The sequence below is a fragment of the Heliconius melpomene genome, chromosome 20 (assembly GCF_056956725.1).
Source record: "Heliconius melpomene rosina isolate 202511_hmr_F chromosome 20, ASM5695672v1, whole genome shotgun sequence".
In the NCBI taxonomy this organism is placed as follows: Eukaryota; Metazoa; Arthropoda; class Insecta; order Lepidoptera; family Nymphalidae; genus Heliconius; species Heliconius melpomene.
The window spans coordinates 10,156,363-10,184,276 of NC_140408.1; the positions used below are offsets into that span (position 1 = coordinate 10,156,363).

The 27,914-nt window shown below is 32.3% G+C and overlaps 4 protein-coding genes across 5 annotated transcripts; 2 read left to right on the plus strand and 2 right to left on the minus strand.

The window, feature by feature from the left end:
- Nucleotides 1-325: 325 nt before the first annotated feature.
- On the plus strand, nt 326-1,587 carry MED9 (mediator complex subunit 9). Its single transcript, XM_085205104.1, has 3 exons — nt 326-610; nt 696-801; nt 911-1,587. The coding sequence occupies exons 1-3, from the start codon at nt 507-509 to the stop codon at nt 1,049-1,051; spliced, it is 351 nt and encodes a 116-aa protein (XP_085061230.1). The 5' UTR covers nt 326-506; the 3' UTR covers nt 1,052-1,587.
- Nucleotides 1,581-13,863, minus strand: GTPBP1 (GTP-binding protein 1). Its single transcript, XM_085205102.1, has 13 exons — nt 13,415-13,863; nt 12,873-12,984; nt 12,151-12,325; nt 11,240-11,418; nt 10,540-10,703; nt 10,084-10,206; nt 9,710-9,825; nt 9,319-9,463; nt 8,791-8,973; nt 5,694-5,829; nt 5,001-5,134; nt 3,996-4,136; nt 1,581-3,102 (listed from the first exon to the last, which is right to left on the minus strand). Exons 1-13 carry the CDS (start codon nt 13,508-13,510, stop codon nt 2,968-2,970), a joined length of 1,839 nt encoding a protein of 612 aa, XP_085061228.1. The 5' UTR covers nt 13,511-13,863; the 3' UTR covers nt 1,581-2,967.
- On the plus strand, nt 13,862-15,452 carry LOC146527920 (uncharacterized). Its single transcript, XM_085205103.1, has one exon. It carries the CDS (start codon nt 14,324-14,326, stop codon nt 14,993-14,995), a length of 672 nt encoding a protein of 223 aa, XP_085061229.1. The 5' UTR covers nt 13,862-14,323; the 3' UTR covers nt 14,996-15,452.
- A 606-nt stretch (nt 15,453-16,058) lies between these two features.
- On the minus strand, nt 16,059-27,829 carry Mrgn1 (Mahogunin ring finger 1). 2 transcript variants are annotated; one of them, XM_085205101.1, is made up of 14 exons: nt 27,606-27,829; nt 27,167-27,285; nt 26,200-26,471; nt 25,600-25,787; nt 24,981-25,135; nt 24,208-24,450; nt 23,832-23,966; nt 23,649-23,759; nt 23,210-23,311; nt 22,502-22,627; nt 21,427-21,526; nt 19,936-20,075; nt 18,537-18,612; nt 16,059-17,727 (listed from the first exon to the last, which is right to left on the minus strand). In XM_085205101.1, exons 1-14 carry the CDS (start codon nt 27,691-27,693, stop codon nt 17,609-17,611), a joined length of 1,974 nt encoding a protein of 657 aa, XP_085061227.1. In that variant the 5' UTR covers nt 27,694-27,829; the 3' UTR covers nt 16,059-17,608. The 2 variants fall into 2 exon arrangements, 1 of the variants encoding a protein (XP_085061227.1); XR_014879197.1 differs by lacking the exon at nt 19,936-20,075 and having other exon boundaries at nt 17,662-17,727.
- Nucleotides 27,830-27,914: the final 85 nt, after the last annotated feature.

The following is a 27,914-nucleotide window of genomic DNA, read 5'->3' on the forward strand; positions in this document are numbered from 1 at the left end:
CTATTAATGAGTAAACAAGGATATTGAAATTTGTGTGTTTAGGTGAACTGCCATTATATATATTTAATTATTTATGATGTTTTTTAGTAATGAATGAGTGAATATAAGAATTTTATAGCGAATTTATTATGTAAGGTACATATTAGGAAACTTAAATTTTTGAATTAAAAATTAATCTAGTACAATGGATAGTAGAATGAAGAATGAACAATGAATAGTAATAATTGAATTGAATTCCTGATATATGGCGTTTCGAGCGTGCCAGTTGAGCACATTAAAATTAATATTTATGTTAATCTCTGGCTCTTACTTTATTTTTACTACCTTTTCTTACATTTTGACACTTGACAGTTCTTGGCTTTTACAAAATATTGGCAATTGGCATTTCAATTTTGATACTCTCGTATAAAATATCTCGTAATTCGTCAACTTTGGACAACCTTTGATGAAATAATACATTTTTAGGCAAGTCATTTAAATACATTTATAAATTAAGCAAGCATAATATGGATAATAACAGCGAGCATGCAGATCCAAACAATTTTAGTCCGCTAACTATTCAAGAAGTAGATGTAGATTTTCTACCGATTGTTTACGAAATCATACGAAGGTACATATTTGTGTTATATTATTTTTAGATAAGTTATCGTCACATGTATTTGACAAATGTTAAATAATCATTCTTTATTATATAGTTTCGAGCGGGAATTGAACGATAATTCTGCCAAGGCACGGGAATCTCAAGATTGCAGCCTGAAAGTTTTGGAATTACAAAAGAAATTTGACATTGCACGTTCTCAGGTACTTAATATCTTCGAAAAAATATTTATTGCATAGTCGAAAATTAAATAAATATGTTACGAAATAAAATGTGCGTACTACCTTGGTACAAATAAAAAAACTGTTTCAGATAAGGCGTCTCCCAGGCATTGAATATAACAAACAGGATCAGCTTAAGCAGTTTGAGATCCTCAGGACCCAATTGCGATTGAAAAGGGAACTGTTACAGAAGTACCGTAATATGTGTTCTTTTGAAACCTCTTTTAAGTGAATTCAAAATGCCACTCCGTACATTGCTGAGATATTTGGCAAACAATGAACACTTGGTTCAAAAGATAGCAGAATCTTACCCAGTCAGGAGAGCTGCACAACTGGCTGTTTCAGTATTTTATAGAGGGAAGGAAAAGCTTTCTGATATAGATCCTGCTAAAGTAAATAGTTTTATATCATTTTTAAGAAAATTTAGTGAAAATTTAAAGCAAGGTGTAAATGACGCTAAAAGACAGCTAAAAAAATAATTTATTTTATGCAAGTAGAATAATATGTAGTATATCAGTCATATTGTTAAAATGTAGGAAAATATTTTAAAGTTTTTCAATCTACATAAGCATTATGTTTATGTGGATGGTGATTTTAAGCTGATAACTCTTTGTTTTCAACATATAAGACTGTTGACAAGTCATGATGACAAAATTTACACATGAGTACTATAAATTTAAAACTATTTGAGTTATTTAGATTTCCATACAATTTGTTCAATATTTATAGATAAGCAATGAATTCTGAAATAAAAGAGATTATACACTTCCAGCTAGTTTTATTTCTCAAAATCAATAAAAATATCCTCTTATTTATCTATAAAAATCACATACAATGGTACTGAAAGTGTTACTGTGTATAAAGCAAGGAGCAGATGCTAGCCACACTAGTAGGTGAAAAAAACAACTTGTTAAATAACTTCAGGTAGTGAATACAACATTTTACAATTTATTGTAAAATCTTAAGTAGTTTTTATAATAATTTTCCTTTCCGAATATATAAAAAACAGAAATATATGAAAATTTTTAAATATATATGTGTAATTGTCAAGTTACATTATTTTTTATTTATGTAACTAAATATTTTTCTTTCTTTAGTGTGTAAATAACACATAAAAAATAACTAATAAGCTTTTCTAATTATTTTCGACCATAAAATATTTGCAAATTATATTTCATATTTTATAAATAACAGAACAACCTTCTTGATATGCTTAGCTACAGAAAGGGATGGAGTCTGTTTAAACTTAGGAGTGAATACATTTATTCTTAATAATTCTACTAACCAATAAAAAAATCACATATGCTAGCAGCTATGAGGAGTTTTTCCTTATAAGTAGACAAGTTAAAATTTTCAATAATTAATATGATTATAAAAACGCATAAATTTTTAGAAGTATAAGAGTAGATTATAAAACATTTGTATTTAATATACTTGAAACACCAATATTACTGACAAAATGAACCGAATACTTTGAAAATTTTTATATAAAGAATACTATATTTTTTTTAAAACATTCTTCATTTAACATACATTGACCTCCCTAATAAGCAGATTTTACTAAGTTAATAATAAAGAAGAAGTTTTACATACTACTATTAAGTTTTTCCTCAAGCAGGGTTGAGATATTTAAACTATTGCTTATTATATCTGACTTTAATACTATTCTATTAATATGAAGTATTAAATTAATTAGATATATCGTTGTAGAATGAACTTGTAATAGCTTTTTTAAATAAGTGGTAAAGGTTCTTATAAAATATGGATGTTAAATTTGATTTCATATGAAGAATTAAAATTTGTCAAATGAATTTCAATAATCCTTAATATATTTTTTAAATTTGGTATATTGTGATGGTTTCACGACATGTACATACACTCATGTATTTTTTAATTCAACATTCTCCTATTTGTGTGTTTGTTTAGATATGTATACACTATGCTTCCACACATATGAATTTGCTTGTGTTTGTGGGATTATATGTTGGCTTCTATGTTATACACATATGTAGGTTTTAAGTTTGCTTGTATGTATTAAAATTTAGTTGGCAGCAAAGTGGAGTGCATCCAATATTGTATTTTACATGTGTTCTGCCATGTTGATTGTGTGTGAAATTATTTTAGTTTGTTCTGTTGTTGTATCTGTATTTAGTTGGCAGCAAGTGTGGCAGGTGCGGGCGCGGGTGGGGGCTTATCGTGTCGCTTGCGACGCCGCGCCGGGACCCGCTTGTCAGCTTGCACTTCGAATGGAGAATCTACTGCGGTCACGTCACTTTCCTGCGTCTAAGGAAAAGTAAAAAAAAAACTGTTTAATAAATAATACACATTTAGTGGTTAATTAGGTACGCAAAGAAAACTTAATGGAAGGAAAGAGTTATAGAAGGGTATAGAATGATTTTCAAATTCACACTGCACTGAATGGTTTTATAGATATTGAGATTGGGTGCCGCATTATTTTGACATGTAACAGACAGAATCCTGGAGGAATTACGTGTTAAGTGGTTGAACTCAACCCCTCGCTTTGCCACGACACCAGAGCGAAGAACGAAAATATTAAATATTTCATTTCCTCGAGGGGGAATCGAACTAATGACCTGTATCATGCTTGTGCTCCTGTACTACAACTGGCTTCAATCATAATTTAAAATATATCAATTAAGTAATACATACAAACCTGCAAGAAAATTAAAGAATGTGAATCATTATGGTATCAGACAATCTTTGTTTATTGAAATATAATGTATCTTTTCTTATCATAAAATGAGAGGTCAATTAAAAGATTAATTAAAGGTCTGCTATTTCCGTTTTGTTGGTCTTTTACAATAGCAGAAAGAGTGAATTCATGTTAAAAAAATAATAAAACAGTAATAGAGTATGAATCTATGTTTTTGACAATGATTGTTTGTAGAAGAAATACATCTTAGGAACTATTGGACATATTAGTAATTTAACTACACAATTTTGTCTCTAAAGATATCATAGTAACTAATAAATAAGTGTTATTCTGTAATCTATTAAAAAAAGTCCAACTGTGATTTTCGCGCTTGTTATTTTCATGTCTGAGGCAGTAACTTTACTGAACTGGTGGTAAATTATATGACGTTAAAAAATAAAGCTTCTTCTTATTTTAAGTGAAATATTACAGACTTCGACCATATAAATAAGTAATAACAAACCGCATGCGATCCTCTAGCCTCCTGAGTGCCCGCAGGCCTGGCCGTGAGCCGAGGTCGGGCGGGCGCAGCTTTAGCCCCACCGGCCGCCGGCTCCGGCCGCAGTACGTTACCCACAGCCTTTGTACGACCCTCGCGGAACACCTACACGGAAAAGGATTATTAGTTACTCTAGTCTATACTAATATAATAAAGCGGAAGAGTTTGTTTGTTTGTTTGTTTGTTTGTTTGTTTGTTTGTTTGTTTGTTTGTTTGAACGCTAAGATCTCTGGATTTACTGGTCCGATTTACTATGTTTTTGTTTTGTATGAAAGCTGAATTCTTCAGAAGTGCTATAGGCTATATAATATTACATTACACATATGTACTAATAAATTAAAATACTTATTAATTTGACATGCAATTTATTCTGCCATGTTAATAACAACCGTCGTTGCTAAGCACCGGTTTGCAAAGTTTCTTTGCTGTTTTAAGAAAATGTCACCCAAAATGAACTTATATTTTGATATTCATCCTAATAAAAATAAATATATTATATAATATTTAGTAAATATTCTTATAGTTCAAGCAGGCGTAGCCGCGTCCGGGTCCACTAGTTATCAAATATAAATAGGGATATCGTGGCACAGTGAGCTTGCGTCTAGTGGACGAAAACAAAATACGTATATTTGAAATTCGGGTGGAAATTGGAGTACGAAGTCTATTTCGTGAAATATGCGGACGTTTTTTTATGATTTATCCTGTTATTCTATACGTAAAATACAAGGAAACTATTTATTTAACATTTATCACTGTTACTTAACACTAAAGATTTTTTTTTATAAAAAACGTATAAAACAATTACGGTCATCATGTACGACGAAATTCTAAAATGAATTTAAATTTAATGAGCACGTATCGCTTAGTACTCGGAGCATTTGTACAGTTTTCAAGAGGCGGTTAAAATATCGGTACGGGAATTTTTTTATACGTTTTCTAAATAAGAATTTTTATAAAGACACTAGTTACCATCCGCTGGCCTCGCTTGAGGTACTCGGGGTGCTTGATGAACCGGAAGCGCACGCGTGCCTTGTCGCCCGTGCGCAGACACTCGCGTGACATCGACAGGATGGTGGCCGTCTGCCGGATGCTGCCGCAGTGCACTGACAACACGCCGCATATATTTATAAACAGGCAACAGGGTAGGCAAAGAGAAACTAGTGCTAAGATACTCCGTTCCTCATGCAGCACTTAATTTCTAAGACATTGCATATTGAGTGATGGAATTCAACACCGCGCTTTGCTTCCTCGAGTGGGAATCGAACCCACTAACTATCGCGTTTACAGTCACACTTCTGTGCCCCTGCACCACGACTGGCCTCACCAGAAGCAATATATTAAAAGAACAACTATCTTTTCAACGTCGATGTTACAATTTAATTACTACATAGACTCACGGTTATCTTGCATGAGATTCAATAAATATTAATTCCATTCATTTTTATCATATAGACGTCGTATGGTACAGTTACTTAAAATGTTGTATTAGCAAACTTAGAATACTAGAATTATTCCACACGTTACAATTTTATTGTTTAATATTATAGTATGACGGATGCCGATCCTACAATTTCAATAGATCTTATCTTAACAGAAAAATAAATTTTACTAATTAACATTATTTTATTATAATAATGATATAAAACAAGCAAGATAACTCACCCATGGCCTGGTATCTGGAGGAAATGGTGGTGGGGTGGTGTAGTACCAGGATCTCTCCCTCAAACTGCCAGCAAGCCTGCGGCTCCAGCGCTGGTGATACCATCACCATTCCCTTGCGGATCTGAGACCGCTTGATCTGAATAAATATACACATTTTTATATATCAGCTTCACACTGTATCCCTCCCGCACACAGCAGTGTAGGCATAGGGAATCTAGTGTTAAGATACCTCATTCCCCACTTTCCACTAAATTCTGGAGGCAGTGCGTGTTGAGTGGCAGAACTCAACGCCGCGCTTTGCCTTGACTCCAGGGGGAAGAAATGAATGAAAATATAAAGTTAAGTAAATATTTCATTCCTCTAGTGGGGACCGAACTTACTACCAGTCGCATTTACACTCAGACTTCGTACCCCTGCGACTGGCCTCAAAATTACATATTAATAAAAAAATATATTCAACAAACATGCGTTCCCCAAAGAGCAGAGAAATTTATAATAATTTAAATACACCCATAGGCCACAGCCATTGCATTATACAGTCACATGTAGTGTGACAACGTCACGACTGCGTAGGACGACGGGCTCATCATATTCAAAAGAAAATTTCAGTCTGTTTACAGAATATCAGAGTTTAGACACTTAAAATAAAATTAAAAAAAAAAAAATCCCGACTGCATGGAACTAAAAAGAAAAAAAAACAAGCCAAGTTTATTCGGATACAGACAGTCAAGACCTCTTTAAGTTACGCGGGGTTCCTAGTAAAGATTTAATTGATTATAGAATTACATATAGGGGTTTTTGTTTATTATTTTTTTACTTTTTTGTTAGGTTTCGTTGAGTAGGGCATTAGTAGGGCATGTAAATATTCGGTCCTTTGTTCGCTTTCCCCGTCGCGTCGTGTCCTTGGAACTCCACCGGTGTCAGAGAGTAAAACCAAACTGTATTTTTTTCAACTTTCTCATTGTATTATTTTTATTAGTATTACGGTAATGATAATCATGATATACGTTTTTGAAATCCTCCTATTGGGCTTTTGAATTTGATACCCATATTGTGATATTCGTAAAAAAAAATTTTTTACTAAGTCCAATGGCATTCCACAGCCGCCATTATTTTTTTAACGTCACCTCAATTATGTCTACCCGTTCAGCGGTTCTGGAGATATGAGGTATTAAAGAATATTACATGCATAAATACATAATATGTGCACACATATAATAAAAGTACACTTCCTTAGCAGTCGGGAAAAATTAAAGAAAAAAAAAAGAAAATAATTGAAAATATAGTCTAATTATGGAATTTGTGATTTGTAACTAAGTATTTCGTCAACCTCGTGTATCAAGTCTACAGTCTAGAGACGATGATAGAAGAATGAAACAAGGCGACTGCAGGATCCAATCCTAGCGGCTTGTCCTTTCATAATTCTCCAAAATAATAAGAGAAGGCTAAACATTATTTTTTTATTCAAATATTTTTTCGCAAAAAAAAAAAATTTTTTGTTTTTAACAATGATAGTCGTTCAATTGATGAAGATTTTTGCAGAGTTGACTATCATTGTTAAAAACAGAAAATATATATGCACCTATTGTTATTTTATCCGTTCAAAATCTCATTTTTTAAATCATAGTATTTATAAGTTATTCCTTGTACTTTTAACACACGAAAAAATGATCAGTAAAACATTCCCTAGATTTTTTTGACGTGATAACGTTTTATAAATCGATGAGTGGAGGCTGCACGAAAATGCATGACTCTTGGGACAAAACTGCAAAACTAAATATTTAATTCCGAGTAGGAATCGAACCCACAACCGTAGCGTTTACAACCGCACGGTTTTGCCCCTTCGTCACGACGGCCATCATGTTGAATTGAGTATTTTACTATTATGTAACAAAAATCTCCAAATGTACAAACGAAAAGGTTTAGGTATAAAGCAATAAGAAAAAGTTACTTACAGTTAATAAAGTAATATTTCACTAATTAAAATTTATCTATATATATAAAATTCTTCACGAAATCTCAGAAACTACAAGTGCTAGGACTTTCAAATTTTCCACGGAGGTTATTTAAAGGACGTAGGTGCTCGCTAAGACGGGATTTTGCAATATTCGACTCCTAAGTGGTTGTTTTCGGGGTTAATAGTTTGTATGATACTTCGCTACTACAATGTGCTAGAAATCTCAAATTTTGCACAGGGGTACTTTTTAGGACGTAGATGCTAATTAAGATTGATCTTGCTAAATTCAACCCCTAAACGAGTGCTTTTTGGGATTAATAGTTTATATGAAATTTCGTTATTACAAGTGCCAGGAGTCTTAAATTTGGCATGGGCGTTACTAATAGGACGCATTTGCTTAATAAGAAGGGAATTTACAATATTCAACTCCTAAGGGGTTGGTTTTGAAGTTGATAATTTGTACGAAACTTCGTTACTACAAATGCTAGGAGTCTCAAATTTTGCATGGACGTCACTTATAGGACATAGGTACTCATGGAGACAGAAATTAATAATAACCTAGTTCACGTATATAAGTAGTTTACCTATTAACCACCTTAAGGCCGTCGTGGCGTAGGGGTAAAGCGTGCGACTGTTAGCGCGGCAGCTTGTGGAATCGATTCCCACTTGAGGCTTTTCCTCGAGTGAGAATACTATATTTAATATTTTTATTTCTTTGCTTTGGTATGGACGCGAAGCGTGGGGTTGAGGTTTGTCATTGAACATGCAATGCCTCCAGAATGGGGCAGGAAGTGGAGAACGAAGTGTCTTCATGGAAACGGAGTATTTTTACACTAGGTTCTCTGGTTGGCTCTGCCTACTATAGAAACTATAGAAAAAATAACCTTATTATCTATCTAGCAGCAGTCATGAAATGACATCATACTGTCTTATAAATAAAGTGATCTGATCAACCCAAATTTTGTACAAGCAAAGATGATAGAAAGGTTACTACCAATATGAGTAATTTGTTTACAAAATCGCCAAAATCAAAAATTAAAATATGGAATTCAAAATAAAATATGAAAATGTAACATTTCAATATTTTTGTATCAACTTTTCCAGGTAAATAATAATGGTATAATATGTATAATAGTGTACCTTCTTGAGCGCGAAGCTGGCGGTCTGCCCGCCGCGCACCTCGGCCACGCTCATGCGCTTGCGGTGGATGCTCTTGACGGTGATGGGTGTGAAGCGGCCCAGCGGGTCGGGGCCCAGCACTAACGTGTCGTTGAGTCGGATCACGCCCGCCAGCGTCGTTCCCGACACCACCGTTCCCACACCCTGCACACATTGTTTTATATGCTTTAAGTATCCCCCAGAGGGCGGCTTTTGGCCCCGGAGGGTGGTCACCCGCGACCTCTCCGGCCAGTGGTGAGCGAGAAGGATCAACGTTTAGTGAATAGATGGGTCGACATCCACCAATCCATAGGATTAAAATAACACAAATCCAAAGTGCTTACATGAGGGGTACGGAAGCAGTAAAGTTTCTAAAATGTTTCTTGTTTGAAATGATATCTCTTATCTATTGTGCAATTTTCACATCTTATTTCATACCTACAAAACTGTAATTGAACTTGACACAAATTATAATAAGCTTAAACAAACTTTAAATATAATAGAACATACAGGAACAGAGTATGTATCATCGATCTGGAACTCGGCAGGCTTGTCGTCTTGCGATGGCATCCTCGTCTTCAGAAGATTGAGGAACATTGTTAACATCTCGAGGTTCTCGCCGGTCACGTTTGACACTTGGAAGATTGGACATAGCCTGTACATTAAAAAACACCCACATTTAAAGTTAATTAGTTTTTGTCTTTCTCTTTATTTTTTTTTCAAAACTAACTCTTGGATATAAATAAACAGCTTATAATTTAGTCTTTCATCAAAATACATTATAAAAAACGTCGTGTACTATCAATTGATTTATGTTATAATAAACAAAATAATATAAAAGAAAATAAACATATATTTCAATATTAGTATTCTCAATATTTCAATATACCTAATAGCTTACCTCTGGGACACAAAGTTGGTTGCGCTAACGATGACGTCGTCCTTCGTCTTCACCATGACGGGTACCTTGCGGCAGCCCGACGACTTCAGAATTCTGATTAGCAGTTTCAAGTTGTCCTGGAAATTATTTATACTTATAGACATAATATTTAAATATTTTTAATCTACTTTTATAAATATGAATAAGCCTAATTATATATTTTAAGCATTCTCAATGTGGACAACCGACGAAAAGATCCATTTGAAACTAACGTCAAGGGCAAATGCTAATTTATGTGTGTCTCAAAACAAATTCAAATCAGTTTTATGCTGTAGCTTTTGCTATACACATACTTTGCTTTATCCGATAATTACTTTGTTAAAAAATAAATTTACCTGTAAGACATTAGGCGGGCACATGTCAATCTTGGTGACGACCACGAACACAGGTACGGCCAATGCTAGTGCTAGTCCAAGATGCTCCTTCGTCATACCCACTATACCAGCGTTAGCACCGATCTGGGATTACAAATATACATACTTAAGCTAAGATATTCCGATTCGACACTTTCGATAATATTCTATACATTGCCCGTTGAGTAGTGTAACTCAACGCCTCATTTTGTTTTGTTATGAGGGAAAAAATAAAAATAATTCATTCTCCCTAATTGGAACTGAACCCACAACCATCGGGTTTACAGTTAACTATTATAATTTGAATATACGCATTAGTCGATAAATCATTATTTTAAGTACTCATTTTTGTAATATATTTTTAAACCAACGTCGTCAGAAAGAATAAAAATAAAATCAGCCCATTTTAGTTATTCTTAATAGAAATATCAATCATACCATAAGCATGCCAAAATCCGGCGCGTGCCCCGTCATACCGAATACGGTGGTCTTCAAGTAGCGCTCGTGGCCCGCCAGGTCTATGAAAGTGATCACTTTTGAGGATTTCTCGCAAATCTTCACCCAGTCCAGTGCTCCGTGCTCCGGTTTGTTTACTACGTTGCCTGTGGAATATTAATATATATTAAGTCAATTTTCATTTAATTATTAAAAAAAAAACAACAATATTAATTTCCAATATATATATAAAACAGGTATAATTTCCACCAGTTGGAATGATTTTTTTTATTTGCAAAATCTGGTCCCCCATAGTGCATTGTTGAAACCCTCCACATAATGCCCCTTGCGTACCCATAAAAAGCAGTATTTAAGAGTGAAACATAAAAAGGAAATTTACAGAATATTTAATATCATTCTCTTAAGTGATCTTAATACATTATAAAAATTTCTTTCTTTTAGTTACAAATTAATATAAATTTATAGGGGCAAATAAATAAAAATGAGAATTGGAAAATTTTATTCATGTGAGCTTAGGGCTCATAATATCGTTTTTTTAAATTATTCAACTAACCTATGATTTCAAAACATATGTAACTTCATTTTTAATGTATAATAATTATACAATTTACCTACATCACCATATTATTACAAAAATTACACTCTAAATAGTAAACATAACAAAAATAACTTAACAACTTACCAATACTATCAAAACCCAGTATATCATTGCCGACCGAGCTTGTTCGTCCACTTTCAGCCTCATGCTTGTGCCTGAAAAGTCTCTGCCGTGCGTAGCCTCTGCCATTGTCCAGCTCGCCGTGCGTTAAGACACCCAGGAGTGTAGACTTGCCTGCGTCAACATTACCTACTACTGCCACTCTGTAAAAGATTTTTATTAGAGAAATGCATCGGATTTGATTGGAAACTATCCAAATTCAATGCTATGGTCAAATTTTAATAATTATGTTTCTTAATATTTATTTTTCTTTGTGGAATAACATTTTAAAAATGTTAAAAAATGTATCATATATAATATGACAAATACAAACGAAACGAAAATATTTATTACTAGTGACCTGCTTGTGACTTCGTTCGCTTGAAAGTGATTTAACTTTTTTTGTTTATAAACTGCTTGAAATAAAACAAACACTAAATGTTGGGAGAAGTTCACTAAAATTTAATAGTGAACACTGCACTTAAATTAATTAAACCGATTACGATATTAGCGTGAACAAACACAAAGAGAAACATACACCGACACAGACAACAATTTAAAAAATCATCTGTTTTCTATTATGTAGATAAATGTCACTAGTAATAAGGTTTTCTTAACTTCTGTAAGAAAACGAGTTTATCAATTTGACTGTATTTTTTCTTCCTTTCTCCGGACAGAGATCAGTTACAATTTTTATTTTACGTATGTGTAATAAAATATGAACTAATACCTTAGTAAGGAAAAAATTATTAATAATAAAAGAGAAAAAAACTGTAATCATGGTATAACTTGCATATAGCAAGATAAGCACATGAAATCTAGTGTTAAGATAGTCCGTTTACTTTTCAGCTTCGCATGCTTGATTTGGTTTTTTATACTAGAAATGATATACATACCTAATTTCCATAAAATCATTATGATCTAACTCAGTCCTGAGCAAATACTGTCCAGTGAGTCCAGTGCCACATTCCCATCGCCTCAACTCCACACAAGATATGCGCTCACCACTAACTAATGACTGTAGTGTTGCTACAGATGCACTGTACTCATCTTCTGTTAACCCTCGCCCATCTGACACAAAATTAAATTATTTTTTAAAATTTTCCACTATATCCCCTATATATTAGAGTGCGCAGAGATACCCTCGTGGAAATACATTTCATTCTAAATTTTCTGCACAAGGTTCAAAACATTACATAGTATAACTCAACAGAAATGAAAACAACCATCCATATCCACCCCCCAAACATCTAAAATATATTATCTATTAAATTTATGTTCTATACGTAGCATTGAAGCCTGAATTATTTACCTTTTGCAACACATGTAATTTATCATATCATATTCATCACTTCATTCATTGTATTCATATTACATATACATGAATTATCTTTTAGCACCTCAATTATAAAATTTATTAACCACTTTTACAGCCTTTCTAATGTTGCAACATGATGATTCACTATAATGCATTTTTGTAACAAATTATATGAAATAAAGATAACATTATCTTACTAATTAATTTCAAAATATTAATCTTATCAGGACCACCACTATTGGAATAATTTTAATTTTAAACATTGTTTCTTTCAAACATAAATTATAAAATTTGAGTTACCTTCTCCATGACCTATGTCATAAATAATTTCCCCATTGCCTGCCTCTAACCTCTCTACTAACTGTTTGTGTAACAAGTCATATTCGTCAGCTGTGGGGCTCACCAATATTATCTTAAATAAATAAAGTAAAAGTTTTAGAAAAAGATTTTTTTTTTGATAAAATGTATAAAAAATCATATTATGATGTTAAGTTATTACAATAATGACTTATACTGAAAATAGTCTAATATTAGAACATTAATTGACAATATTAAATTGTAATATTATTTACATGATGCAATAACAACAAAAAATATATTGTATGTGGTAAAGGTTGTGAAATTTAGAGCAATATATTTTAGTATAGTTTTATAAATTAGTAGATGAGAGAAAATAATGTAATCGTAAATAAAACAACAAATAACAAAGAAATAATACCGTAAAAGACAAGAGCTTTTATCAGATTAAATAAAAACAAAGAAGTAATATTGACTGACGTAAATTTGTGCGAAATTAGAAAATTGTAAAAAATAAATAATATAAGACAATAGAAAAAAGATACCTTCCCACGAATACTCGAGTAATCGGTCTCACTGTCCAGCCCCTCAGGCTCTGGCTGGGGACTTTCGGTCGTCGGTGAATTCATGTTTTTGTCCATTCTTGTATTACAAAGCTTTGTGTTCACAAATAACAATTATACCATTATGTCATCACGTTACTTTTATAATTGTACTTTTGTTATTATGAAGATTTTTTATTATAGCGATATTATTTAATATTAAATCGTTTACTTTATTACAGGAAAATGATTGTGCTTCAATTCAATTCTTATTAGAATCTGTTATACACAGTTCCCCCAATTCACAAATTAACATCAGTTATTCACTACAAATACCGCCGCATATATAAATCCATTCACATACGCGAGCCACAAGTTATAGAAATAGATTTCAGCAAAATAAAACAGATGGAAGAAATGCCAACTTTTTGACAACTCAGCTCAACTCTCACGCCGATTGCGGTGTTGCTGTACAAATAGCTTTTTGTCACAAAAATAAAACGGATACGCATATATAAATTATTTTTACATAAACAAGATAACAAGTAATAATGTGTTGCTAACTGATATAACTTTTTTAAAAGTTCCTGTTTGTTATTTTTCTAGTCATTTTTATTATAAGTAGTATTAAGCAAAATCCTTTAATTTTATGAATTAATTAATAGCGTACGGTACAGTACCATCACCATATGTGATTTTTATTATGATTATTTATTACACATCTGTGCTTTTCCAATTTTAGATTTCTAAATGTTATCTGTCGTAATTGATATTTACATTGAGATATTTTTTAGTTTTTTAGAATTGTTTTTTTTTTTACTTTATACTGTGATTTATTGTTCAAATATTAAATATTCAGCTTTATTTATAGAAAAATGATCTTGTGGATACTATTATCGTTAAATAATCAATATGGGTGATATAAGTGCTTCTGACTGTTCATGGAAAAAAATGGTGATAGCTAAAACAAATAATAAATGGAGCTCTACTATTAAATCAGAAGATTCTGCGAGTCCAGTTCTTTCCACGATGAATACTACGAATTTGTCTATTGATTTTGAAGATATCAAAAATGAAATTGATGATAACATTACAAGAAATAATCATACCGAGACAGAGACAATGGTACAAGAGATGGACCCACTTTTAATTGACACTGCACCGAAAAGGATAAGAAGAAGAAGTTCAAGTTCTAAAAATGAAACGCCAGAAGAAAGGGCAGCAAGACTTGCAAAGATGTCTGCTTATGCAGCTAGGAGGCTTGCTAACGAAACCCCCGACCAACGCGCTTCTCGTCTTAAACGTATGTCCGAATATGCTGCGAAGCGACTGGCACAGGAGAGTAGTGAACAACGAGCTCGGAGGTTAGCGAGAATGTCCGCATATTCAGCCAGGAGACTAGCAAGTGAAAGCCCGGAACAGAGGCAGGCGAGGCTGGTCCGAATGTCTGCTTATGCTGCCAGGAGACAAGCTATGAAAAAAGTTCTTGATCCTAATTCTGAGAGCAGTATCAATTCAGGATATTCAAATTATGACTCTGACAATGTTACACCTAACCAAAGTTTTAAACATGAAATGACATAGATCTAAAAATAAAATATGTACACAGTGCTCTAAATAGTCTTAAGAAATATTATTTTTATATTCATTGTCGAAATACATATTTGTCATATTTAAAGAATAAGAGAAACAATTATTTTTCCAGTGTATAGAAGTATCGTTTGATTTTATGTAAATTAATTTGCAGTAACAATTTTGTGTTTATATTATATTTTACTTTTAGATAAGGGTTGCCTTGAAAATGTTCTAAGTATACAGAAAAAGAAACATTGTTTCTATTTTGTTGCTAAATTGTTGTATAAAATTAACAATTGAACCTCAATCAATAGTAGTGGTGATAATAAATTACTTTCAGTACTTAAAACCACTTAAATATTTATTGATAGCCTGGTAACCCTATATTCTATATAAATTATTTATTAATGCAGCTGATAAATCAAATGTGTGCTAAAGTTTTAATAAAAGTATTTTATCTTCAGCACTGCCACATTTTTATTTAAACTTCCACAAAATTGTAGTCACAGCTTAAATGTTATCTGATGCATTCACTCTATATAAATTTGTCAATATATTACTTACAACTATTAAATAGGCCTGCCTGAATGCCTTGAAAAATTCAGTGGAGGTGGGGAATGGAGTGCCTTATCAGTTAGCACTACCCTCTGCGTACCCTGCTGTTTGCGGGATACAATGTGAAGCTGATTTTAGGTGAAGTTAATAATTGTTTTTGACAAGGATGTCAATATCTTTAAAATTATTCAATTTTTTTCAACTTTGCTAGCAGAACTTAACAAAACAGATTGCCTTACCAGTGTGGGAAAATGAAAATAATTCATTTGAACTATGGATCAAATCTATCATAACTACACCACAATGTTTATAATAATTAGTTAATAAAATTTTACAAAGATATTGTATGGGGAGAGTAACACTGGGGACTGGATCTTTGGTGAAGTTCATTATAATTAACCAACTTCCTATTATTTAGGTTGAATCTTAAATTTGCCGTTGCTAAATTATGATAATGATAAATCAGTCCATACCTAATTTTATAACTATATACATATTAAAAAGAAAAACTAATGTATTGTTTGAATAATATATTTGACTTTTGGAAATAATAAACTAGGAGTATACTTAACATTTATAAAATCAAAATTATACATTTGAGATTCAATAACAAAGCCAAGGAATGTTTTCGTCAGTCCACTTCATACATAAACAATTATTAAACATTTACATATTTATATGAAGTATATGTATATAGTTCTAAATTCTTATGCATTTTCAAGCTGCTCTCAGACACCAATTGATTTTTTAAAAAAAGACGTAGTAAATTGCATTTTACGTATCTTAATTACTGCGAAATATTTTTTTAAATTATGTAATAAATAAGTAAAGTAATTATATTTTATGAAACATAAGCAGTATTTAAAAAATATTAATATTTTTGTATGATAAATATAAATCTTATTTACAATATGTCTAAATATTTGTCCAAGCTTAACATGATAACAATGTAATGTAATTTTTTTATCATTACCCTAATATCTCTAATATAATATTCATTATAATAATAATTTTATTTCATAAATGATTGGCAATTATTTATTTCTTTCCACATTCAAATTATACCTAACTTAGTTAATTAGAAGAATAGAAGGAAAGAAAGAGAAAGAGTAACATAGACACAAAAGATCATACGATTCCAAGTTTATGAAATGATTATAGAAGTTTTAGAATTAAAGAAATAAAAAATATATCAGATCATAACAAATTATTATAGATACAAGGTAAATAATTTCTTCGATTTTAATTTACTATAATCAAAAACTAACAGAACCAAAAAGCAACAGTATACTGTTGCGATGTATTCAATTTAATATATGAGTACTTAATAAACTACATCACAATAATTAATCAATATCTTCTGATATTTCTAATACTTTACATCATTCACCTAGTAGATATCCGAGGCAGCTGCTAGATGAATGTAGCCAGAGCAAAAAATACTGCAGCATTTGTTACGTAAAGGTAATTAGAGGAAATACCCCATTTCGAAGTCTACTCGAAATCAGAATGTACCTTACCCATGTATGTTTACATAATTGCATAAACATAGTACATTCGTAAATTTTTACTTTATAATAACGAAGTAAGCTACGTAAGCGTATACGTAAGCTTTTATGTTTAAAAATGTTATTCTACGATGAGTATGGCGGGTTATGATACATAATTGTTACCCAATTTTACAGCAATAGTAGATACTTACAAATAGTGTTACCAATTTTGACTTGATTTGTGTTTTAATTTGGCTTTTGTGACATTTATTTATACCTCGAATTTAATCGATAATAATCTTAAAAATATGTAATACATTTCATTAGCACAGAAAGAAGCTGGACGCGTGTGGCGTAAATATAATCAATAATTATACCTACACATATAATAAAAACAGTTATAGATTGGAAAATTCTTGTTCTATGCAATCTGGGAACCATTCTCGTAATTATTATTTGATTAAAACTATATAGTTTATGCTTATACCAATACTAAAAGATGAAATAATACAAACTACTAAAACTTTTACAAACTGTTTTTTCTAATCTTATAACATATAACCTGATATCACTACTCCTAGCAAGGCGTGTCGGCGGCGAGGGGCGGCGGCGCGGCGGCCAGCAGCTGGCGGGTGGACGACGTGGAGCTGTAGGAGTCGCCCGACGAGCGCACGCTGGACTGCGACAGCGGGGTGCCTGTGGACGGCGCACTTCAATACGTGCCTCTTGCGCCCTTCTTGCTGGGCTATTCAATTTACTATCAAAAACTATATCATATTACACCTTATTTTCGTTGATAACAACTCAGTAGTCACTTATTTGTTTTTAATATCTATATATATAAAAGGACTTGTCCTCACTGACTGAGGTAAGACGCACGCACAGCCGTAACCGTTGATGGTGGAAACGTGAAATTTGGACAGATGTTTACTTTCATAATCTGGACATCCACTAAGAAGGGATTTTGAAAATTTTTAACCCTAAAGGGGTGAAATAGGGGTTGAAAGTTTGTATGGAAACATTTTTAAATCGGCACCGATTTTTATAAAATTTGAAATTTAGATTTTTAAAAGTATTTCATTGAACACGTGTTTCATCGTTTTCTAGAAATCTTCCCCTAAGGGTGCAAATAAGGGTTTGAAAGTTTGTATGGAAAAATCTTTAAATAGCCACCGATTTTTTTTAAATTTGAAATTGAGACTCTTAAAAATATATCATTAAACATGTGTTTCGTGGTTTATTATAATTCACCCCTAAATAAGTAAGCGAAGCTGCACGCGTCCGCTAGTATTATATGAATCTACTGCTCTACGCTTTTCCACATCACCTACTAACTGCTGTACTACTGTAACAATATTAAATTCTCCACTTTCCAGATAAAATCGAGATATTGCGGATCTCTGAAACTCAACGCCGCCTTTCGTCTTTCCAAATTAATAAGGAATATTACTGTTTTATTTTGTGTACAGAAATTATTTACAAAAATTTACGGAAAAATCCATTACCAGGAAGGGAAGTAACATGATGTGGCAAAGCCCAGCGCTGTGGAGTGCACTCGCCTACCACTCCTTGCTCTACTTCCTGCAACAAACATTCTATTATAAAAAGTCCTAAATATTTAAATGCCACATTTTACATAAAACTCTTAAACCGAATTAATCATATATTTTTAGTATTATACATTGTTGGAAACTCTACGTTTCGAACACTTTGCAGTAGTCCATGATCACGGGTAGACCACCATCGTCAGTAAAATGTTGGAAGCGTTGGGTTTCCAAAAATATATATACGTCATTAATAATTATTTTAAGAGTTTTGTTTAAAATGTGTAAAAATCGCCAAGATCAAAATTATTACATATTACGTACTTATTACATAAACGTCACACAAAAATACTAAAACTACAACAAATATTAAACACAAATGACATGACAAGCCGTAAATTAAACAACGCAACGGTGGACGAACAAAACAACCCAAATAAAAGAAAAACAGAAATAAATGAGACAGCATCTAATAGTACAGCAACAGCGATGATACACCTATGAATGCTTGGGGGGTGCCGGCTCTGACGCTGAGAACTATGATGTTTTAAAATATAGGTATATAAATATTCTAGTTTTGTGTAAAACAATTAAAAACTTCCAGAAAATAACTTTATATAAATTAGTGAATGTATCCAAATTTACAAACAATACATACATTTAATATATATATATATACAGGATGGAAGTGTCAGCGCCACTTTAAATGAAACTACAGTTTCAACTACTCTATAAAAGCCTAATATAATTCGGAAAAAAAAAAATTCTCAAAAATGAAAAAGTTATTTTTTCAAACAAAATAAATAATAAAATTATCGTTTTAAAATAAAACACCATTTGTAAAGTATAACATAGGCACGCACACACTTACCTGTCAAAGCGGCAACGTCGCATACGTATGTGTGCGTGACACGAAATACAGGTATGGATAAAAATCGTGAAATGAAAAAAAAATCCTACGTCTAAACCGTTGAGGTACCTTGATTATTTTTTTTAATTCTGGGTTTCAAATATTTTACCCTATATGCAGTTTCAGTAAAAGAAGCGCTGCCTCTTCCACCCTGTATATATCGAAAAATCTTTTAATTTTCACGTCAAATGAAAATAAAACGTAATAAATTGTTAGAATATAATTGATAAATATTGACATAATAAAATACGGTCAACCAGTTGATACCGCCCTGAAGATAGTTGTAAATGGATGCGCAGCAGATTTGATTTTAAGATTTTTCTTACTTTTGATTTTTTCTCGAATGAATAATGGGCAAAAGTTCGTTAATCCTAACTTCAAAGCGGCCACGATAGTCGACCTTGTAGTCGATTTAGTCCAAGACGCATCAGACCCGGCACTCATACTTACACCCGGCACAGTCCCCGAGGACGCAGTGGTGGCTGTGGTAGTGACGGTGGGGGTGCTGGCAGCACCCAGCAGTGTGGTCGCGGGTTCCTCTGGCGTGAAGTAGTCCGAGTCGTCGGCGCGCGGCTCCACACTCACATCCGCTGCTTGTACCAAAACTAGCTTGTTTTTTTACATATCTTTTTTCAATTTAGTCATATGATGTAATTATTTAATTTTATTTTTTTTCTTTTATGTATGACTGTCATTGCAATTTGATTCGTCGTAAACTATACTTCCAAGCTGTCATAATATTTTTTACTTGATTTTTGTGCTAGTAAAGTTCTTAGCACAATACATACCAACATATATCTTATTTTTTATAGGTATTTATTTATTTACCACCTAAAAATGATTATCAATTTACAAATGTAGCCCTCCAAAATATAAAAAAAATATATACTCTAATTATTATTAGCATAAAAGTATTATTTGTCACAACTCAAAAATTAATTACTATAAAATCTACATGCCTATAAATTACAAATAATTTACTAAAGTACCTTAAAGTAAGCTTAAATAAACTAAAAAGCGTCAATTCAAGCTCTGGTATTAGATAATATTGTAAAACTAAAAAACATTAACATTTATATTTTATTAAAAAACACCTCAATTTAAATAATGTATTAATCATAACATATGAGTACAATCCATCCAAAAAACGACTTCACCAGACAAAGTTTAAACTAAAAAGAAAAGATGTTTGGAGTTTATAAATACACTTAATAATAATAAATATTATTAAAATGAAAAGTATATGCCATTTGCCATAATAACAAATATTTTACTCTAAACACTTCTTAATTCATTTAATTTTCAAACATATTTTCGGAAATGGAATTTCATAGTAGACGGACACTATATAACAGTGATCATGCAACCCAAAACAAACACCTAGACAAATACCAATAGCCATAATACAATAAAGTATATTTATTTTTAATCAAACCCATGACTCTAGAACAGCAACAGCAGTCAAGAGTAATTTAGCACTATACCAATAGAACAAGACATTATATTTGGGCTGGGTAAAGTAAATCGTATTTTTCTTTTAAAATCAGTTTGACAAATGAGTCTGATATAAAACGTGATTTTAAACGGCAAATAAAATTGTTTCGTTACGTTAATGGTGAGGGAAGGGGAAGTACCAAAGAATGTAAAAAGGGGCAAACGGAAAAAATTGGTTAAGCCCGTTCAAATTGAGAAATTCTTTTTGTGTTGGGTTGTGTATGCAGTTATAATAAGTTAGAGAGCAGATATAGAGTTGCCACTCGCACTATGGATGTGTCATATATCACACACAACTCTTAGGTCCATATTTATAAAAAGCTCTCACGTCTGACATCGATCTTGTTATCCCATTTTCATTCATCTCAAGATCATCTCAGGATCGATCACAGAGTTGAGAGTGATTTATAATTAGGTAAGAAATAGTATAAAGATAGAAGCACTCACACATAGGTGGTTGGTCGGGCTCGTCGGTGTCGGTGTCATCGATGTGCGCTAGCGCCTCAGCTCCCGCCACTACGCCATTCGCCGGAATTGTTTTTATTATCTGAATATATTTAGTTTTTTATTTAATAACCTAGTTTTTAAATAAAGAGTAAATTTTGAATATATATAAAAATATATAATATAATATTAGAATAGGATATAGGACATTCAGGCCAGTCGTGGGGGCACAAAGTGTGACTGTCAACGCGACTGCTTGTGGGTTCGATCCCACTCGAGGAAATGCAATATTTATTTAAATGTACATTTCCATTTCTTCACTCTGGTGTCGAGACGAAGCGTGGCGTTGACTTCCGCCACTCAACACGCAATGCTGAAATGCAAAGAATTCGGCAGAAGTGGGGAACGGAGCGTCTTAACACTGGGTTCCGTCTGCCTACCCTGGTAGGATACAACGAGAAGCTAATTATACATATAAAATTGTTGGCGCACTCGATTATTTGGACAATTATTTATTTGATTAATTAATTGTTATTTTAATAATAAATGTGGTTAACACCTATTTATAATTACACTGGGCTGGAGCAGGCAAGGCGAGTGTTGATATATCGGAAAGGGTACCCTTAAGCCTACATCTGTGGTTGCAAGTCCTAGGAGTGTCTGGTTCTAAATGAAGTGGTCTTGCATGGAGCAGTGGCTCCACTTCATTTGGAGATCGTGGATAATGTTAAGTTGAAACTACCAACCACTTTCGACGTGTTAACTTGTTGTTTTGTACCTTAGTAACTTTCTTTTAATATACTTCACTTCTGATTTCTAACAATATTTATATGAGGCCATTTAGTGGCGGTGAAACGGCATTTAACTGAGATCGAAGCGCGTCTTTGATAACTCTAGACAACCAGCACGCAGTCTCGAATGAATTATTTACATTTTCATACTGTAGTAACAATAATAAGAGCGGAATGTCTTGGACAGAATATTTTAACTCAAAGTTTCCTTTGCTTTGAGAGGGCCAAAATAAGTGAAAATTCACATCCTAAAAGACTAGATACAATACATAAAAATAGCATAATACCCCATTAGTGAGCTGCGTGAGTAGCGGGGAGCGTCGTTCTGCATCACTGTCGGGCTCAGGTTCTGCTAACACCGCGCCTTCCGGTTCTTCCTCCTCTTCCGAACGGACTTCCGAGTTTAGGGAGGTCTGTATTAGAAATATTATGAATTAACAATATTTCACTATATTCAAATAGAAATATAAAATTACAATAAACAATTTTCACCTTTCAAACAAAAATACCCTCTCAAAGGAATGAAATATTGTAATAATTTCATTTTCTTGCCCTAGTAACGAGGCAAAGCGAGGAGTTGAGCTCCACCGCTGAACACGCAATGCTTCTAAAATTTCGCAGAACATGAGGAATGGAGTGTCTTAACCTACCTTTCTTCCTACTTACCTTTCTTTTCGAGTGTACAATATGCAAGACAACAAATGAGCACTTGTTCACCATTATAAGAGTGACGCGATTTCGCTCATTTCTTGGAAAACATCCTTTATGCTTTATTCATGTAGTTCATAATTTAATTGATTTAATGTGAGTCTGCTCAGTCTTTTCAATATTTAAAATTGAATAAATTTAAATATATTTGTAAAAAAATTTTTATAATGACCAAGTTCAAAAATAATAAACTTCTAAAGATTTTATACAGTTTTAGTTAAATTTAATATCAGAAACTTAACTATAATTGATAAAATAAATCTTGTATTAGGTAGTATAAAAAGTACCTTAGACAGTCTCACGCGTCGAGTACTCAACAACGGGCTGCCCGCCTTCTCCTCTGCGCGGGCGCCCTCCTCCTCGCGCGCCAGCAACACCGACATGCGGAACTAAATTACAAAAAATATATATATTATAACTAATATTTTTGATATTAAACGGTGATTATACACCATATACTATATATATACACCACTTGTATTGCACTAGGTTATATCATTGCAAATAGTGCGTTCCGGTTTACGCTGTTTAAGTTAGGGTAATAAGGAAAGTTCCTACATCTCTACAAGCTTATATCAAAAAACGAGTCAAATCAATGCATCTCAAAAATGGACAGTGAGTGAAGAACATAGTGTCTTAATGTAAGCACTTGATTCTCTATATCATATACATATTAATAAAAATCTTTATTAATATTATTGACAAAATGTTTAAAATAAAAGATACCTCAGGAGTGAGCGGTGGATGCGGGTTGTGTGCCCGCTTGCGGCTGCCCGCGCTGCCGAGGCTGGTGGATGAACTGCGCTCCAAGTTACAGCGGTTGAGGGCCTCTGCTGCCTGGAGACATACACATATTATTATTATAAATTTAAATTTATATCTAAAATCTATAATCTATAAACAATTAACCTGTGAAGCAGTATCAGTATCTGGGCTGGCGATGGCGGGCGCGACAGGCGGCCGCGTCCTTGGTGGCGGGGGGCCATTCAACGCCTCGATGAGGGACACCGGTTCATATCCCGCTGGGATGTTTTCCATGCTGCCCTGGAAACAAATAATTATAAAATAAATAATAAGTAAATGAAAGTTCATGTACTCATTATTTATGCATACACCTTGCAGTAGAGCAGCATAATGACTGTCAACGCGATGGTCGTTTTTTCGATTTCCGCTCGGGTGAATGAATTATTTTCTTTATTTCGTTGGCGTATTTATGCTGTTAAAGATTTAACTTAAAGAAAAAAGAACTAAAAACATTATATTCCAAGAAAAAACTACAACTAACATCAGGTGGACTCGGAGCAGATGCCAACGAAGGATTAGTGATCCTTTGCAAAGCCCTAATTTGCAGTAGAGCTCTGAACGGCGCCCTACATATAGGACAATTGTTCGCTTGATAACGCAATGAATCTGCACAGGAATTACACAAGCAAAGATGGCGGCACGGCAAGATGAGGGTGTCGCGGACATCGCACATGCATATCACACATTCTGAACCACCATCTTCTGTTTCTTCATCTGAGGTTGGCTGGAAGAAAAAATATAGTGCTATTTTATGTTGGCTAAGTATGACTATCACGTTATTTTATGGTAAAATTTCATTAAGGTAATTTGTGAATAATTAAAATTTATGAACATTGTACACACTAATTGAACAAATATTTAAGCTGGTAGTTTTCACTTTAGCAGTCATGTAATAGACCACAAGAAAATAAGAGTATATATTATTTGTGTCAATTTTTAATTTGTGTCAACATTAAATACAATAAACTATTAAATTAATCTAATACTGTATATTTAAATTTCTAAGTAAATCTGATTACATAATTACAATGTAAATAATCCTCTTTGTAATTTTATATATGAAATTTATTTATTTTAAACATACATATTGAAGGTAAATTATATAATATGGCAAATCTATTCTATCTATTACATAATATTTATTACAGAAATGTTTAGTTAATTTAATTTTATAAACAAATCTTTTTTTGTATTTGATAATGTCAAAGAAAAAGTTACTAATGATTAGGTACTACCTACTTATCCTGAGCCTACCTTAGTATCCAAATTCTTGTTTTCAATGCCATATATTTCTTGTAACAAGTAGCAAAGCCCATCCACAAACAGTTTCTGTTTTAGAGCTTTTAGTACAAATGTGCCGTCAGAGTGTTTTTCTATCACTGCTATGGTTGTGTGTGATTGTCTTATTTCTAAAATTTAATAAAAAATAATGTTATATTATCGGCAAACCAACTTTTATTTTTTAATAGAATATATTATATAGGTTCAAAATTAATTAAACATAAATGATATACTTCACTGTTTCTACTTATTTATTACACAAAATTCAAACACTAGGTTACACTATTTAACATGTAAGTCTGTATAATAGGTAGAATGTAATCATAATCAGTTTTCTCTATATACACACATAGCATAATTCAAGGTATGTAAACTATGTTAATAAGCATTATTTTACCTTCTCACCGTATTCTGCATTTAACAGGTAGGCAGAGAAAACCTAGTGTCCAGACACTTCACTCTCTGCTAGAATTCAACTAAAGCAATGCATCATATGTGGAGGTGGGTGAATCCACAATCATAAACATATTGAAACAAAATACATACTCATATTATATCTAACTAAAAAATAACTCAAATCTAATATACACACCATCTTGTCCTTCATCAACAACACAATATATTGCAATGGGAATTATTTCTTTGTCAGCATTATAGAAAAAGTCCTCATCAGCATGCTTTGAAGGGTCAAACACATGGGATATCTGGCAAAACTGCTGATTAGCTCCCTTCTTGTAATGATAGGTTTGTGATGTCATTGAGGGATCACGTGGATAGTAGCTGCAATATATTGTACACAGTAAAATTAATTCTGAATATAAATGTGAGTGTGCACTTTGGTGAATTCGTCAATGACTATGTCTGAGAAACATAGGTGACCGAACGCCTAGAGTTGTGGGTAAGGATCTCTCACAATTGAACTCTAAACTCCAAATAAATACATCATAGTATATAGAATACTTTGGAATTGTTTCACTTGAATTGCTTAAATTAAAATAATATTCTATAACAAAGATTAATGAAAAACAATATAGCTATTTAGACCATTTATTCTTGATCAGCTACACCACTTAGATGGTCCCAAAAAGCATAGGTTAGAATCCCACTACATTAATTTTTCTTTATTTAGTGTGTCAATACCACTGTAAAAAATGTTAAAATAAATAAAAATAAAACTTTAATAAATACTCACACAACTCCAGAAGGAGTAACCTCCTCAGTGCAAAAATAGAAAATTGTTATAGCACATCTAACATCACAGTCAAAAGTAAACTCAATGTTATAATAAGATCCTTTTCCATTACATTCTACTGATTTTGCAATGCCATCACCAATTTTGTTTGTATCATTGATCTTACCCACAGGTTCTGGGCATCTGACAAATCTTAATGATTCTTTACGAATGTTGACTAAACTTTTTAAAGTCTTTGTTGGTTCATTTGATTGTGGTGGAGGGTATGGAAACTGAAGAAAATATATGTTAATATAGAAGGTTCCTTATTATCCAAATATTGACTATATTACCTTAATTTTTTTTAGTTAAAAAGGTTTTACCACTCATACTTGTTGTTATTTAACTATCTTCTCATTTCTGTTATAATGTAATTTTTTTAATAATCTCTAATTGTTAACATTCAACATTTGAAATCAAAAAAACTTAAGCAAAAACTGTTGATATTTGATATTATAAAAAAAGGCAAAATCTTGCATAATTAGTACAAAATATATACCATATAATTAGGAACATCTCCAATATCAAATGTAAAAAAAATCTTAGTCCATAGCAACATGTGGTGTTAAGAAAACTATGAAAGTTTGTAATATAGCATGAAGGAATCTTAAAATTAAATCACAAGAGTCTGTCATATAATTTTAAGAGAAACAAAATTAATATAAAAGTCTAGCAAACGTTTTCGTAAAAATAAACCCAATTATTCCTTGGTTTGTCTTTTAATATATCAGAATTCAACAAGTAAAACTTACCAAACAAAAAAGATATACAAATTTTAAATATGAATTTTTGACTTTGCTTATGTATATTTTCAATTAGAGAGTTTGGTTTTAATTGTGCTGGATAATCGAAATTCTACCATATTAATTTCAAAATATTTTTTCTATTATTAAATTATGTATTTATAGAAATTTAAATTGTAACTTACAGGTGTAGGCCTACTGCCAAGAAAATTCAAATCAGCATTTTCACCAAATAAATATGCTTCTGGTTGAGGTGTATCAAATCTTTCTCCTCCCATTATAAAGTGACTTCCAAAATAGTTGCCTAAAAAATAGTAGATGTACTTTGTTTTAATATTTAAAAAAACTGTGCCACTAAGTGTGACAAAAACTCAAAGAGCGTGACGATTTAAAGTAATAAACTATTATAAAACAAGAAGATTCTTCATGGAGAAAATTATGGAAATTTGTTTCATTGTTATATATTCAAGATCTTAATAAAACTATATACTATTATGTTGTACGTTTAGCTAGGATATGGCAAACATAATAATAATTTGTTTAATATAGCACACAAATGTAAAAACTATAAAATATAAAAAAACAAACGTATTGCAACTTGCAAGATTTAAAGGTCACACTTACCCGATCTAGGTGGATATTTATAAGCCAGATTAGAAACTACATCGGCTTCTTCTACACCAGCATTTTGTCTACTGGATAAAATACCCATTATTATTTAATACTGGGTCCTATTTTCGACAAAATACGAAACTTTCACTGTAAAAAGTTTTTTATTTCATTTATTATCAATATTTTTACGCACGCATTGACAGAAATCAGCAAAACAATAGGATTGTATTGTCCACTCCACAGACAACAAATATACCAGAGATGTACGAACTTAGTGTACGTACGATTATGTGCGAACTCTATTACTAGTAATTATATTTA